The sequence below is a fragment of the Eublepharis macularius genome, chromosome 15 (genome assembly GCF_028583425.1).
Source record: "Eublepharis macularius isolate TG4126 chromosome 15, MPM_Emac_v1.0, whole genome shotgun sequence".
Taxonomy (NCBI): Eukaryota; Metazoa; Chordata; class Lepidosauria; order Squamata; family Eublepharidae; genus Eublepharis; species Eublepharis macularius.
The window spans coordinates 12,936,955-12,953,008 of NC_072804.1; the positions used below are offsets into that span (position 1 = coordinate 12,936,955).

Genomic DNA, 16,054 nt, shown 5'->3' on the forward strand with positions numbered 1-16,054 from the left:
CCAACAATTTCAAAATCAGGCTGCTTGATGAGAAGCGCAATTCTGTTGCAGATAAAAGCAAAAGCACACACAACAAACTATGGATCAAGCATAGGCAATCTTTTGGGACTGAATGCTAAAAAATGCTCAGCTACCTGTTGGTGTGCAGGCAAATAAAGCTGGGCAAGAGGGTTTACTTGGAGAGAGTATTTTCAAATAAAGCCACTTCTCTCACTTTTAAGAGCCAAGCTTTACTACATTTTCTTCTGCAAGAAACCAATTTGCATGCTATTACAGAGAAAGTGGCATCTATAAAAGCCATTGTGGGTATTCACATTATACATACAACACCGGACAACAATAGTCTACATTTGTATTTAATGTAGGAAGCCATAACAGGAACAAGTTATTTATTCTGCCAGATTATGTTCTGTATACACAGAAATATTCAATATAGTATCAAAATATTTATGCATGTTAAATGAAGGAGGAGCAAATGACATAAGTTGCTTTGCGGTCTCCAGTGGGAAGGGAGGTGCCAGGCCTGGCTAGGGGATTCTCTCAGACTCTCCACTTCATCAAACACCATTATATGAGTTGAAAGTCTTTATTAGATAATGCTCCCTAGTAGTGCATGAGTACAGAGTAATTGCCTGGAATGCCAAAGCCAAGTCTTCCCCAAGAGGTCATACCTCCAGTCCCCTCCCCCTAGTCCAAACAAGAGCCAGTTGAAGTTGGCGTGAAAGTCCTGAAAGAGATGCAGAGCTGAGTTTCCCAAGGTCTGTTCCAATGCCCCAGCTGCGCTGATAACACCAATCGGCACAAGCAAAGCAAGATACAGTGAAGGAGGAAAGCCACCCCACTACCCATCCCCCCCAGTAGAAATACATTCATAGGTATGGCAGGCAGGGTATAAATTAAGAAAATAAATAAATAAATGTTAAAGACATACCCATACAAGCAAGTCTACAAGGCCTCTTAAAAGCCAGCTCAACATTCTCCTTGCACTCACTTGCTTACTCCATTTCAGTTCCATCTGATGAAGATGAGTTTATTTTTCACAATACTAAAAACTTGTAGAGAACTAAAAAGCAAGCCACCACCTGCCACCTCAAACTACATGAACTCAGAGAAACAAACTCATGGCTAACAATTGTACATGTCCCATGGCAAGGAGCCCTCTGATATAGTGACTCTCTAAATAAGAAGCCCTGAAGTCAGGGGATGCTGCATATGTTTATGAAATACAGGCCTACACAGTCCTTTCTCAGGCAGGTCCCTGCTACAGACCTATGAAGATTCTCTGTACAGAACAATTCCTCTTAGGTGTTCCATTGTTGAACTACAAACGTGTTCTATACCAAATTCAACTAGTTTCCTGAGAAAGTAGTAATTGTGGTATTTTGATATATTTAAAGATATACAAATCAGCAACAGCAAAACCCCTGATATCACAGCCTACACCATAGAATTCTTTAAGAGCAATGGATTGTGATTAGACACCATTCAGTACACAGAGGAAATGCTCAAGAAGGGCAAAGGCTTACTAAAAAGCATATGAAAGATTCAAAGTTGTTTGCTCTTCAAAGGATTGGGTTTCTCAAAAGAGAAATAAATATCCTTCAACTAATGACTCAGACTCTAGCCCTCAAGGCATTTAAATGGAAATCCTCCTAAATTAATAATACATCCTAGCTTTTGTAGCAATTAGTAAAGGTTACTTTATTGATCTGAAAAAACCCACAATATATACATGGTGCACATGAAAACATCAGTGGGAAATTTCAGCTTACTCATATGACATTAGTCTACATAGCTCTTTTGACCAAAGCTACACAATTGTCTGCCATAAACCTGCTTTCTTTTTATCCTAGGCCATGCTGTAATATTGCTTCATACAAAATGTAGAATAAGCATAGCAAAATCACTGGTTAAGTACAGGCAAGTGGCTTTGGTACTAGCAGAGCAATTTATAGCCAATACCTTGACTACTGGTGTGAATAATCTTTTGTTCACATTTATTCTGAAGATGAAACATACAGGCATTCTTGCCGGACTCATTTAATTCTGGCTTTAAGTAGGGCTTTGGGACTGAAACAGAACTTGTGGCCCTGGCTAATGATCTCTGATTTCAGTTGGACAAGGGCAATGCATCACTGTTGATGCAATTAAAGCCTATCAGTGTATCTGATACAGTCAACCATGATTTTTTTTGTGAATTGTCTGGGATTGATATATGGGATAAAAAGGACCATATTCTACTGGTTTTGCTGCTTTCTTATTGGCAAGAAACAGAGTTAACATAGGAGAGGCAGAGTCAGCTAGGTGGGACCTAATGTATAGGGTAGCCCAAGGGCCCATTTTACCCCCAATGCTGTTTAATTTCTATGTAAGACCGTTAGCTGAAATAAGGAGCTTTGGAGTGGGTTGTCACCAATATGCTAATAACACCTTGCTTTACATCTCTTTATCCAAGCCCTTCAAATGCCAAGCCCTGAATTATTTGTGCTGATCTCCCTCTTAGGGAAAAAAAAGACAAAAAGAGCATCCACAAATCCCTCTCCAGAAAGCACTGTGTGCACAACAACTACTTTCTCAAGTTCCTCTTGCCTGCCTTTGCTTTGTAGAGACCCATTACATCTTCCCCCAGAAGATGATTTTGCAAGCAGCATCACATTAACCACACAATCCTAAACCGAGAGTAACTCCACCAAGGGCTGTGCATCGAGCCACCGGAACCCAAACTAGGCTGGACACAGCCTTAACCCGACTCATACCCAACGCAGCTCATCGGAACGCAAACTCTTGGAAGGCTTTGGAATGGTTGTCCAAAGGGACCTGTCCAAAGGCAAGCCCTCGTTCCTTCAGGGAACACAGCAGGGCTATTTTTTAAAAAAATCCCGGCTTGAGTTTCCCACAGAGGTCATTCTTGGCAACCCAAATTGAGGAAAAGTTGCCTGCGGTGAAAGCCCAGTCGCTGGGCTGGCCACGAAGTCCTCCCGGGAGAGACCTCTGAGGAGGAGAGTTGCCCCCACCCCGCATCGCCCCGAAAGCTTCTGGCGGGGGAGGAAGGGGTTCAGACGCCACAGGGCTCCCGGCTTCCCAGGCCGAGCAGGCCACCCTCTCTGGGACGGGCAGCGAAGGGCGAGCCTCGCTCAGGCCAACGTCCAACCCAAGGCAGGCAACTTCCTCGGCGCGCTCCTCAGGCTCGGAAACCGCCGTCCTGGCCAGTCTGCGCCCGCGACCAGCAGTGGCCCTCAGGGGAGCGCGCGTCTCGGCCCCCCTCCCCGAGCCCCGCAGCCCTCGAGGGCCAGGCGACGCGGCCTTCCCCTCCCTCCCCTGTCCCCCGAGCTAGGAAGCCTGCGCGAGAAGGAAGCGGCGCCTCAAATCCGGGGCCGCGGGGAGGAGGCGAGGGCCGAGGCGGCCCGCGAGGCGCGGTGGGAGCCGGCCCTGAAGGGACCGCGGCGAAGCCCCCCTCCCCCCGCGCTTACCCTGTCACAACAGGCGCCATCTTCCACAAACTCTCGCCAAAACTCCTACTCTCGCGAGAGCCAACCAATACGCCGTCACATGCGCGCGCGCTCGTAGGCGTCTCGAAAGCTTCCCCCTGCTTCGCCTGTTGATAACGCGCACGCGCAAAGGCCACCCTCTTGTCAGCACACACACAAATACACAACTCCCCCAAAAGCGTGCGTAAAAGGGCGGGGCTTGGAGGGGAGGGGAATGGAGGAACTCTCGGCCCCGCCCACTCACTCTAGTTTTCACTGACACACACCAACGATCTCTCGTCTCTAGCGTCAGACACAACAGGCGTGGGAACTTCAGCTTCACCTCTCGCGAGATGTTTCCGGGGAGTCGAGGCAATAAGCAGTTTGTATCGCGACAACGGCAGAGGAAAGGGGATCCCGTTTTCTGTTTGCCCGTCTTCATGCTGAGGATTAGGAAAGGGAGGGAGTGGAACGTACCATTCTCACACGAGGCGGGGGACAGAGAACCATTCACAGAAAGCGGAGGACGGGACCACTGGAAACACAGCACAGGGGGAGAAGAGTTCAGGTCCGGGAGTGGAGGAGGCGAACCGAAGGAGTCAATAGGGAAGAGCAAGAATCCAGGAGCACCTCTGAGACTAACGCAATTTGTGGTGCAGTGTGAGCTTTCGCGAGTCACAGCTCCAGGATTCAAAAATCAGTCCTTTGAAGGAAAATGCTCCCCCCCCCCATTTCCCCAGTATTTCATAGATCCAGAGGAGTTAGCCGTGTTAGTCTGTAGTAGCAAAATCAAAAAGAGTCCAGTAGCACCTTTAAGACTAAGCAATTTTATTGTAGCATAAGCTTTCGAGAATCAAGTTCTCTTCGTCACTATGCATCTGACGAAGAAAACTTGATTCTCGAAAGCTTATGCTACAATAAAATTGCTTAGTCTTAAAGGTGCTACTGGACTCTTTGATTTTGCTACTACAGACTAACACGGCTAACTCCTCTGGATCTATGACCATGGAAAACACTCCTTGTGGTTTGTAGGCATTTTGCTCGCCCGAATGTGCAACGTTTGCAATTCCTTGGAGAAGCAATGAACACACGTTAATAAATACAGTGCACGGTGAAGCCGACGCGATGTGCTTTTGAACCGATTGGCTCATTTGTGGGAAAGAGAAAGGGTCAGCAAGCATCTAACAGGGCAACACTAGGCCACTCCGATCTAAACGCGTTGCATAGGATTTGCCACTGAAAGCAGTGGGGGTTAAAGCGGCACACCTGGGCGACGCTTACCTGGGTGTCAGAGCAGGACGTCTCTCCAGATAATCTCGGGTTCGCACGTTCCGTGATGGATCGTGACCCCAGTAAACAAACATGAAGACCCCGAAGACAACAGCGCCCCTTCCTCAATCCCGTAGATCGCTTTCCTGAAACAGCCCTTCTTGACGCGCCTGTGGACAGAAGTAAATACGGGCAGGATTGGCTCCCCGAAGCCTGTCCTAAACGCCCTCAAGTACGTCTCTTTGATCTAGTGTTACTTATTTCCTTTGTGTGTGGATACAACCTAATGGGCCTAAAGTATTATATGTTTTAACATTTAATGATATTCAATACTTAATAATATGTGTGTGTGCCCGACCTATAATAATAACAACAACATTCGATTTATATACTGCCCATTCAGAGCAATTTGCAAAGTATGTTATTATTAGCCCCACAACAAAAGCCCTGTAAGGTGGGTGACAACCCTATGAATGAAAGACCTCCAAAACATCCTATCATCATTAACAGACTTGCTCAGATCCTGTAAACTGGAGGACGTGGCTTCTTTTATTGAGTCAAGCCATCTCATTTTAGGTCTTTCTCTTTTCCTACTGCCTTCCACTTTTCCTAGCATTATTGACTTTTCCAGAGAATCTTGTCTTCTCATGATGTGACCAAAGTATGATAACCTGTTTTGTCATTTTAGCTTCTAGGGAGAATTCAGGCTTGATTTGATCTAGTACCCACTTATCTTTTTGGCTGTCTATGGTATCCACAGAACTCTTCTCCATCACCACATTTCAAATAAATCAATTTTCTTCCTGTCAGCTTTCTTCACTGTCCAACTTTCACATCCATACATAGTAATGGGGAATACCATAGTTTGGAGTATCTTGATCTTGGTTCCCAGAGACCTCTTTATCTTTAAGGATCTTATCTGATTCCATCACAGCTGCTCTTCCAAGTCTCAATCTTCTCTTCACTGCAGTCTCCCTTTTGGTTGATGATTGAGCCAAGGAATAGAAAATCTTGAACAATTTCAATTTCCTCATCGTCAACTTTAAAATTGTGTTTTCCATTTTGCCTTTTTCCAGGGCTTCTTTTCTGGGAAAAGAGGTGGTGGAACTCAGGACTGCACAATGATGTCACTTTGGGTCAGCTGGAACAAGGGGGGAGTTTTTAAAAGTTTAAATCGCCCTCAGCGAAAATGGTCACAGGGCCGGTGGCCCCGCCCCCTGATCTTCAGACAGAGGGGAGTTTAGATTGCCTAGTCTAAACTCCCCTCTGTCTGGAGATCAGGGGGCGGGGCCATCGGCCATGTGACCATTTTCAAGAGGTGTCGGAACTCCGTTCCACCGCGTTCCAGCTGAAAAACAGCCCTGCCTTTGTCCTTGCTCCTCTTGTTCATGTGAGGTTGGTTCCCTTCCAGGCACACTCTGGCATTCAATGGATATTTCCAAATCTTCTATAAAGTCTGTGAAACAGTAACTCATAATCCTTTTAACACTCTTTCTGAAATATATTTCTCTTCCTCAGGACTGAGAGATGAGGTGGGGCTCATGCTATTTCAATTCTGCTGGAATGGTTTCTGAATTTTTGCTATAACCTGTCTCCAGATAATAATCTCGAGTCTGCCTTCATTTCTGTGTGCTTTAAATCTAAGTGGATTTTTTACAAAAATCCCGTATGGAAGAAAATAAGACACTCTTGACTTCCTTTGCTATTTTTCAAATGATTCCCCAACCCAATAACTTGTACCTCAGCTGTGACAACAAGGACCCTAGTTTGAATAACCACATTTAGATATTTTAAAGCAATATATGGGTTATTGATGAAAATTAATATTGCCATACTTATGTAGTACAAAAATATTTTAACTTGAACACACTACCCAGCTCCTCCTATAAGGTTAACAGCATCCTTTTGAATGAAAAATCTTCATTGTTGCTGAAACCTCCAGTTATGAGGAACTGCAGTTCCTATATAGGAATGGTTTACCTGCAATGGAGATAAACTAGAGATCCCTAAACTTATTAAACCTGTGGGCAGTATGGGGATCTTTAGAATAGGTAATGGGTAAATGGCTGTCAAGGGGGTGAGGGAGTGGGACCAATCACAAATTTTGGGGGAGGGGAGGTGGGCCATAAAAAGTTGGGAAGTCCCGTGCCAAGCAACCTTTAATGATAATATGCTTGTTTCCAACAAATAACATGGCTTATTTATTATTTATTTTATTACATTATTTATAGTCCGCCTTTCTCACCAAGACTCAAGGCAGATTATACAGTGTAAATCAATATGGTCAACAGGATGAAATCCAATAAACAGTGCAACGGATTTTTGGATTGCAGAAATGTGAAAACAAGAAGATATCTGATACAGAGCTGAAACAAGGCATTTAAACATCACACATTAAATGATGCAGAAATTACATAGCTGCAAAAACAGACAGTACTCAGTAGTATAGTATACAGTTCCTATCGCTTTTCCAAAGAATCTTTCTGAACCATTTCCCTACAGCACAGCCCTATTACCTGTGTGTGTGGGGGGGGGGAGCCCTCCTGAATAACTCAGTTTTGCATAGTTTGTGGAAAGCCAGGAGAGTGGAAGCCCTCCAAACCTCATCAGGCAGGCCATTCCATAAGGTGGGCGCTACCACAGTGAAAGCACTGTGAAAGCACTAGAAATCTCTATAATATCTATTACAATCAATTTCCTTTAAATATTCCAGTTCTAACCCCCTCCCTTTCCCCCCCTTTTGTTGACTTCCAACAGTTTTCCAACCCCTTATCCATTTTTCCCCCTACTCATTTCAAACTTACAGCGCAATCCTATGGCCGGCCCCAACGCCGACGCGGCTGCACTGGTGGTGTGGCGGCGCCGCCGGGCCGGATCCTGTGCCAGCAAAGTGTGGCCGCAGCGGCGCCCGCAGCGGCACAGAGATGCAATTTTGGAGAACCAGAAAGTGTTGTGGGCGGGTCTGATCCACGGCCGCCGCCAGGCGCAGCCAAAGGGCGCTGTTCCTGACAAGCGTCAGGGGGAGGGGCCAGGAAAGGCGCAGCCTATGGGCAGCACGCGATCCCGGCCAGGCCCCAGAGCAGCAGGCAAACCGCGCCCATGCTGGTAGACTGCCTCGGCTCGTGTGTCGGGCGGGGCTCGCAGTCGGGAAGGAGAGGGGTGGGCGTAGTCTGAGAAGCCTTTCCCCCGTTTGCCCAATGTAGCACCAAGTCCCTGGCGGCCGCGTCCAGAGAGGTTGGCATGGGACTGGCAGGCGCCCTGCCATGAGGAATCCAGGGCAGCAGCCAGTCTCTGGCAGCAGGGGACAGCCCCCAAGTGGCGCCGAAGGGGAGGGCTGGCCTGAGGCCGCCACCAAGAGGCAGACACAGCGGGCCTGCCCCCTCGTCCCCATCCCAAGGCAAAGAACACAGACACCCATTGCACAGAAATCAGCCTTTACTATTATATCATCCCACCTCCCCCAGCAGATGTGAGGAAGGGGAGGCGTGTAGGAGAGCCGCCTGTGCAGCAAAACACCCCACCCCACCCCCAAGGCGGCAGCGGCGGTCACCGGCGAGGCCGGCGGCCGGACCCCCTTGGCCGTCCACGGGCCCGGCCTCTCGCACGCAACTGGACCCGAGGGAGGGGTGCCTCTGAGGCGGGTGGAGCTGCTGCAGCGGGTGGGGCCGGAGGGTCGAGGATGGCAACGAGCCGCCCGAGCAGGGCTTCGGCACGGGCTTGAGAGGCACGGAGCCCTTCCCCCACTTCCAGTACCGCAGCCATGAACTCCCGGCCGCGGTTGTTCGCCTCCTCCCATGCAGCGTGCACCTCTAGCCGCTCCCTCTCGATCGCCGCCCACATTGCGGCTAGTGTCAGGGGAAGCCGCTGGGCAGGGCGGAGCCACAGGCAGCCTCGGACGCACCCCTTCCCTCCCAACAACCACGCGGTGTTGGTGCGGGGGCCTTGCAACTGCCCCACGGGATTGGATGCGAGGCAGGACGCCCTGGGGTGGAAGGTGTTGGAATGACCAATGGGGCTGCTGCAGACGCCCGAGGGGCTGGACCCACTCTGGGAGGCGGCCGCTCACGGGACTGTGTTGCTGGGGCTGTGGCTGCGATGGGGGCGACCCTCCCCAGGCGCGCGAGACCTCCTGCCCGGGATATGGCATCCGCCTGCCACCACCCTGGATTCTCCACTGGTGGGGCTAGGGTTCCAGCGAGCGGACCGTTTCCCCTGCCATCTCCCGCCCCCTTGCAGTGGCAGCTCGCACCACCCTCTCCCTGGCTTATCGGGTGCCAGCTACTCTCCCCACCGGGGATCCCCGCTCACATGCCCCGCCCCAACCCTCTACCTGGCCATAGATACAGGGGGGTTAGCCGTGTTAGCCTGTGGTAGCGAATTCAAAAAGGGTCCCGTAGCACCTTTACAACTATCCAATTTTATTGTGGCACAGGCTTCTGAGAATCAAGTTCTCTTCGGCAGATGGGTGGTACAGACACTGGTCAAATACAGAGGAGGAGGGGGGGAGGAGGGAGGGAGGGGGCGGGGAGGCAAGACGGGGTGTGTCGGATACATTTGTGGCAATGTGCAGGTGGGGAGATGTGACGGGAGTGTTGGGGGAGGGGCGGAGGACGAAGTCAGACTCGCAGACACAGAAAACAGTTGTTGTACATCTCGTTTTATTGCACTGGAAAGAGCGGGCTTGCGTTTAGGCTGGCGAGGGAGCCGGAGCATTCCACACAGCCCTCCTTCCCGCTCGGAGGGGCGGGGCTGGGATGCAGGCCGCGGCGCGACGGTGCTTCCTGGGCTGCAGCCAACCGTCCGTCAGAGATGTTTGGGGAGGGCGGGGCGCGGGGGAGCAGCCATGCCCTGGACGTGCCTGTGGGGGAAAAAGACACGTGTGGGCTTTGCCTCATTCCACTGGCAAGGCAAGCCCCACACTCCGCCATCGGGGGGGGTTGCACATGGTCGAGGGCAGCAGCTGATGCATGACGGTCTGGTGAGGATGCACTCGGCCTTGGCACGCCTTTACCTCTAAGGGAGAGAATGAGCTGGTCACAACAAACACCTGGCCACATGTGGTTTTCGAGGCGCCTGCCTCTGAGGCAGCCAGGGGCGGCCATGGTTGCCCCCCACCCCTGCTGGGCCTCACCCAAAGCGGCAAGTGAGCGGGTGGGTTCAGGTGAATGGGCGGTTTGCACTAATCTGCGGAATGCCCCCCCACCTCCTCCTTACCTGTCAGCGCTCCGTCGGTCATCACCAGGTGGGAGCGCCAGAGTCAGGGCACCTGCAAGGAAACGGGAGAGCATGCGGTTAATTTGCAAAGTGTCATTCCCTTCTGCCACGGAAGGGTTAGTTTGTTTGTGCTTAGTTAGAAGCAACTAGCATGCATCAGTTAGCTGTGGAGTCATTCTTTCTATCACGGTAGAAAGAGAGTTAGGCAGACATTTGCACCTCTTCCCCTTTATGCGAAGTTCCCCCAGTTTTTCGCAAAGTCCCCGGAGTGCATTCTGCGCCTGCCAATGTGAATGCCCTCAGCCCGTTTCGGTTTTCAAAGGGGCAATGCCACTCAGCAGACGGGCAGAGCCTCCGGCCGAGTGCTCACTTACCTGGGGGTTTGGGCGGCGCTGGCCGGATGTTTTGTAGGGCGCGGTCGCAGGTGATTGGGTGCAGAGAGGGGGGCTCGTCCACGCCGGGCGCGCACGCTGATTGGTCCCCGGGATAGTTCTCATCCTATGCTCCTTCGGGCCATAGGGGCGGGGCGAGGCGCTCAGAGAGGGGGCTGATTTTTCGCCGTTCCATGGACGCCTATGGGCTACGCCTTCTTTTTCCGTGGCGTAGCTTTTTTGCGCCGCTGTGGGCGTTCCCGCTTCTGGAGGAGCTTAGGGAGCGGACTAACTCTGACCCCGCCTTGCTCCCCGCCCCCCCCTGCGTCGGCGTAGGGCTCTACGCCACTTCTGCGCCGCCGCCCGGGCGCCTGTGGCTTGCACCGGTGCTGGCCCGCCGGCGGGCCAGCGCCGCGTCCCAGCGCGGGCGGAAGGCCACTTACGCGGGCGTACGGGCTAGATGCGCCCTCGCAAGCCTTAGTTCGGTTCCTGTTCACTTTCCGTGCCCTTCTTAGGATTGGGCTGTTATTTTATTCTATTAAACATATACTTTCACTCTCTTCTAAGCTTCTATTATAACACAGTGCTATCTCTATTCCCTTTCCCACTTAACTTATCAACTAAATGTTACATTCCTGGCATATATTCTTTAATAATAACAGTCATTTGTCTACTTTTGTACTCCATATTCTATCTTATTTCATTCTTATCTCGTCAATATGGGGCAAACAATTTGTCCCTTATTCTGCATAACTTTAAATACTTCTATAAGCATTGTATACATTCACTGTAAGTCAATCAATTTAACTTGTACTCTATATGTTGCTCTTTACTTCCTTCTATCTTATATTCATTCTATTTTAGTTATATAATTCCTCCATTATACAATTATCTGCCAGAAATAAAATTAGTTAATTTCTGTCCTTATAATTCTTATAGTAACACCTCTATTACTTAGTACTATATATAGTAGTCAAATAATATTTGCTTAGAATTTCTCATTTAACTCTCCTCCCCTCGGTAAAGTCACTTCCCTCTTCTTTTGTTGTATTTCAGTAATTTTCAAACTGCCACAGTTCTCCTCCCACCTCCCATTTTTTCACCAAATATTGCTTCAACTTTTCCCAATCCATGTTAAACTGTCCTGGATCAAGGTCCCTCAGTTTCCTTGTCATTTTGTCCATTTCCGCCATGTACAGCAATTTGTAAATCCAGTCCTCGATAGTTGGCACTTCTTGTACTTTCCACTTTTGCGCATACAAAAGTCTAGCCGCTGCTGTCATGTAAAATAGCAATGCCCTGTATTGTGCCGGAATATCCTCCATTCCCAAGTTCAGTAGCAGGAGTTCTGGGTTCTTATTAACTTGAAATTGTAAAATCTCACTTATCACTCTTATTATTTCCCCCCAGTACTGCCTAGCTACCTCACAAGTCCACCACATGTGGTACAACGATCTTTCATGCTTTTTACATTTCCAGCATTTATTAGACATGTTCAAATTCCCTAACGCAATTTTCTTTGGTGTCAAATACCAACGATAAATCATTTTGTAAACGTTCTCTTTAATGTTAGTGCATGTCGTGATCTTCAATGTATTCTTCCACAAGTATTCCCACGCCTCCATTGTTATTTCTTTATTAAAGTTTATAGCCCACTTCACCATTTGCACTTTAATTGTCTCATCTTCTGTGTACCATTTTAGCAACACTTTATAAGTCTTAGAAATTTCCTTTTTATCGTCTTGTAAAATTACCTCCTCTAATTCCGAATTCTCCATTCTTACCCCTCCTTTCACACAATCCGAGTTATAGAGATCTCTGATCTGTCTATATTGGAACCAATCATAACTTGGAGACAACTCGTCTTGCGTCTTTATTCTTAGTTTGGAAAATTCTATTCGTGTTATCTCCTTATACGTTAAACACTGTTGTTCATTATCGACAGTTCTCGGATCTATTACTTCATAAGGAACCACCCAGGAGGGAATTCCTTCCTGTAGGTAATCTCTATACTTCTTCCAAATTGTGAAGAGGCTTCTCCGAATGTAATGGTGTAAAAACATAGAGTCTGCTTTTACTTTGTCATACCACAGATATGCATGCCATCCAAATATTTTTTTATATCCTTCTAAGGCCAGTAGTTTGCGGTTTTTAAGCATCATCCAATCTTTCAGCCACACCAAACAGATTGCGTCGTAGTAGAGTATTAGATTGGGCAGTTGCATTCCCCCTCTCTCTTTTGCGTCTTGTAATACTTTCATTTTCACTCGAGGCTTCTTGCCTGCCCAAACAAAGTCCGATATTTTCCTCTGCCATTTTTCAAACTGCTTAGAGTCCCGGATAATTGGTATTGTTTGTAACAGAAACATCACTCTTGGCAGCACGTTCATCTTAACTACTGCAATTCTTCCCAACCATGACAAATTCAATCTATTCCATTTAATCAAATCTTGCTCTATCTGAGTCCACAGTTTCTCATAATTATTCTTGAATAGATCTATATTCTTTGCAGTCAGTTCAATTCCCAAATATTTCACCTTACTTGTTACTTCACAATCTGTTATTTCCGTTAATAACTGTTGTTTTTGTTTGGTCATATTTTTGCATAATATCTTGGACTTCTTTTTATTTATATAGAATCCTGCCAAATCTCCAAATTCCTTGATTTTCTCTATTACCTTTGGCATATTCTCAATTGGCTCTTCCACAATTAACATTATGTCGTCCGCAAATGCTCTGACCTTGTAAGAAAAGTCTTTTATTTTTATTCCATGGATTGCATTATCTTCTCGAATCTGTATCATCAATATTTCCAAAACCAAAATAAACAACAGTGGAGACAACGGGCAACCTTGTCTTGTACCTTTACCTATAGTCAGTTTCTTAGTCACCTCGTCATTCACCACAATTGCTGCACTCTGGTCTCTGTAGATTTCTTTCACTGCTCTTATGAATCTTTCCCCCATTTGTAGCTGTTCCATAGTGGCAAACATAAAATCCCAGTTCAAATTGTCAAATGCTTTTTCAGCGTCCACAAAGAAGAAACCAACCTCCTTATCACAATGCTTGTCATAGTATTCAATAGCATTTATAACTGTCCTTAAATTGCCTTTAATTTGTCTGTTTAGTAAAAAACCAGCTTGTTCCTCCTCAATAACTTCGGAAAGCCATCCCTTTACTCTTTCCGCCAATATCTTTGCAAAGATTTTATAATCATTATTAAGTAGTGAAATAGGTCTGTAATTTTTAACATTAGTCAAATCTTGTCCTTCTTTGGGGATCAATGATATGTTAGCTTCACTCCAAGTATCAGGAATCCTTTGATCCCTCAAAACACCATTGATGACTTCTTTTAGGAATGGCACCAGTTCATTGACCATTACCTTGTAGAATTTGGCTGTAAGTCCATCAGGTCCTGGCGCCTTTCCCAGATTTGTTGACTGTATTGCCTTCCTTATCTCTTCCTCCGTTACTTCACTGTTCAGTTTGTCTCTCCATCTTTCCGAAATTACTGGGAGCTTCATTTTCCCCAAGTACGTCGCTATTGAGTCTTTATTCACTTCTTTTTTGTTGTACAGTTTAGCATAAAATTTGTAAAAGGCTCTACTAATAAGCCGTCTGTTCCAGATATACTTTATTGTCCTCACATATTTTATTTATTGTCTTCTTCTCCTTTCTCTTCTTCAATTGCCACGCCAAATATTTCCCAGGTTTATCTGCACCTTCAAACGACTTTTGGTTCATTTTCTTAAGATTCCATTCCAGTTCTTTATTATTCATTGCCGTCAACTGCTCTTGAAGTATTTTAATATCCTGGTATATTTTCTTTTTCCCTGGTCTTTTCTTTAATTGTATTTCTTTGGCTTTTATTTTCTCCATAATCTCCTGTCTCTTCTCCTCTCTTTTTTTCCTAGCTCTTCCATTTAAGCCCATTAGTATACCTCTAATTACTGCCTTATAGGTATCCCATACCTTATTAGTTGGTACTTCTCTATTAATGTTGTGTTGTATGAAGAACTTAGTTTCCCTTCTCAACATCTCCATATTTTCTCCCTCTTGTAACAAGTCCTCATTTATTCTCCATCCTTTCCTTTTGGTTCTTTTTCCAAACTTCCACATAATTGGATTATGATCTGAGCCTACCATGGGCATTATTTCTACGTCCTTAGTCCAGAGCGCTAAGTCTTTTAAGGCCCAGATCATATCAATTCGTGATAATGTAGAGTGTCTCGCAGAGTAAAACGTATATTGTCTGCCTTTAGGGTTCTGTCTTCTCCATACATCTTCCAAAGTTTCCTGTTGCATTAATACAAAAAAAGTCTTTGGTAGTAATCCTCTTTTCTTTTGTACAGTTGGTGATTTTTTGTCCTGTTCCAAGTTTGTAACTCCATTGAAGTCTCCTGCAAGAATTATCTGGTCGTAAGAAAGTTCATCTAATTGCTTCCTTAAATCCTCAAAGAAGCTTTCTTTTGCTCCATTAGGTGCATAAATTCCAATCACCAACACTCTCTTTAAATTCCATGTACATTCCACTGCTAAAAATCTGGCTTCCACATCTCTCATCACTAATTTTGGCTGTAGCTCCTCTTTTATATACAATGCCACTCCCCTTTTTTTCTTTTTTGAGGCCGCTACAAAGTCATTGCCCAATTTGTTCAGTTTAAAATATTTTACATCCTGCTTTCTGATATGAGTCTCTTGCAAACACACAATATCACATTTTTGTTTTAATAGCCAGTGGAAAATACTTTTTCTCTTATTCGGTGAGTTAAGTCCATTTACATTCCAAGATAACACTTTACACTCCATATTCATAACCTTGTTGTTGGTAAGTCCTTTTCATTGTCCCTCAAAAACTTTTCCATTTCTAGTTCAGATCTGATGCGCTTTTTCACTCCTCCAAATTCAAAGGACACTCCTTCTGGTAATTCCCATCTGTACCTTATTTTCATGTCCTTCAGAGTCTGGACTAGGGCTCTGTATTTTTTCCGATCTAGCAACACCGATCTGGGTAACTCCTTCATAATAATAACCGTCTTGCCATCAACCTCCAATGGTTCTTGAAATTGTTTACTCACAATCATTTCTCTTATATTTCTAGTCGTAAATTGCACAATCACGTCTCTTGGTAATTTCCTTTGGGTCGCAATTCTTGAATTTATTCGATACACCACATCTAGAATAGCCACAGTTTCCTCCTCCTCCTTTCCCAGGTATTCAGCTAACACCTCGGTAATCTGTTCTTGGGCCGTCTTTCCTTCTACCTCCGGCAAGCCGCGAAACCTCAGCTGCTTCTCCATATGCTTGCTCTCCGCAACTGCCATTCTTCCCCTCATCACCCTCATCTCTGTTTGTTGCGTGTCTGCAAGGTTCTCCACCGCATTTTCCACTACATTGACTCTTTGCTGTGTCGCCTGCAGGTCATTTTGTATTGTTTCCATTCCCTTCTTCACTTCTGCCAGTCCATTCTTTACTGTCTCTTTAACCTCTTTCACCAGCTCAGGTTTCATATCCTTGAGTTCTTTAATCGCTTCTGAAAGTTTTTTATCCAAGTTCTCTATAGCCGTTTGCCACTCTTTTTTCGACATCGTGGGGCTTGCTTTACCTCGCTTCCACGAGTCTGCTCGCTTCCTTAACTCCGTGGCGCTTGGCTTAATGTCCTTTTGTTTTAAATGTCCCGGTCTTTTTGCAAAAAAGTCGTTTAAAGAGTCCAAAATGTCGGGCGTCTTTTCT

The 16,054-nt window shown here is 46.4% G+C and overlaps 1 protein-coding gene across 1 annotated transcript in view; it reads right to left on the reverse strand.

The window, feature by feature from the left end:
- RBPJ (recombination signal binding protein for immunoglobulin kappa J region) overlaps positions 1-3,529 on the reverse strand; it is a 103,578-nt gene extending 100,049 nt beyond the window's left edge. The window contains exon 1 of the mRNA XM_054999184.1: positions 3,471-3,529. Within this exon, the coding sequence (XP_054855159.1) occupies positions 3,471-3,490 (20 nt within the window). The 5' untranslated portion in view covers positions 3,491-3,529. The remainder of the gene's footprint in view (positions 1-3,470) is intronic.
- Between the last annotated feature and the right edge of the window lie 12,525 nt (positions 3,530-16,054).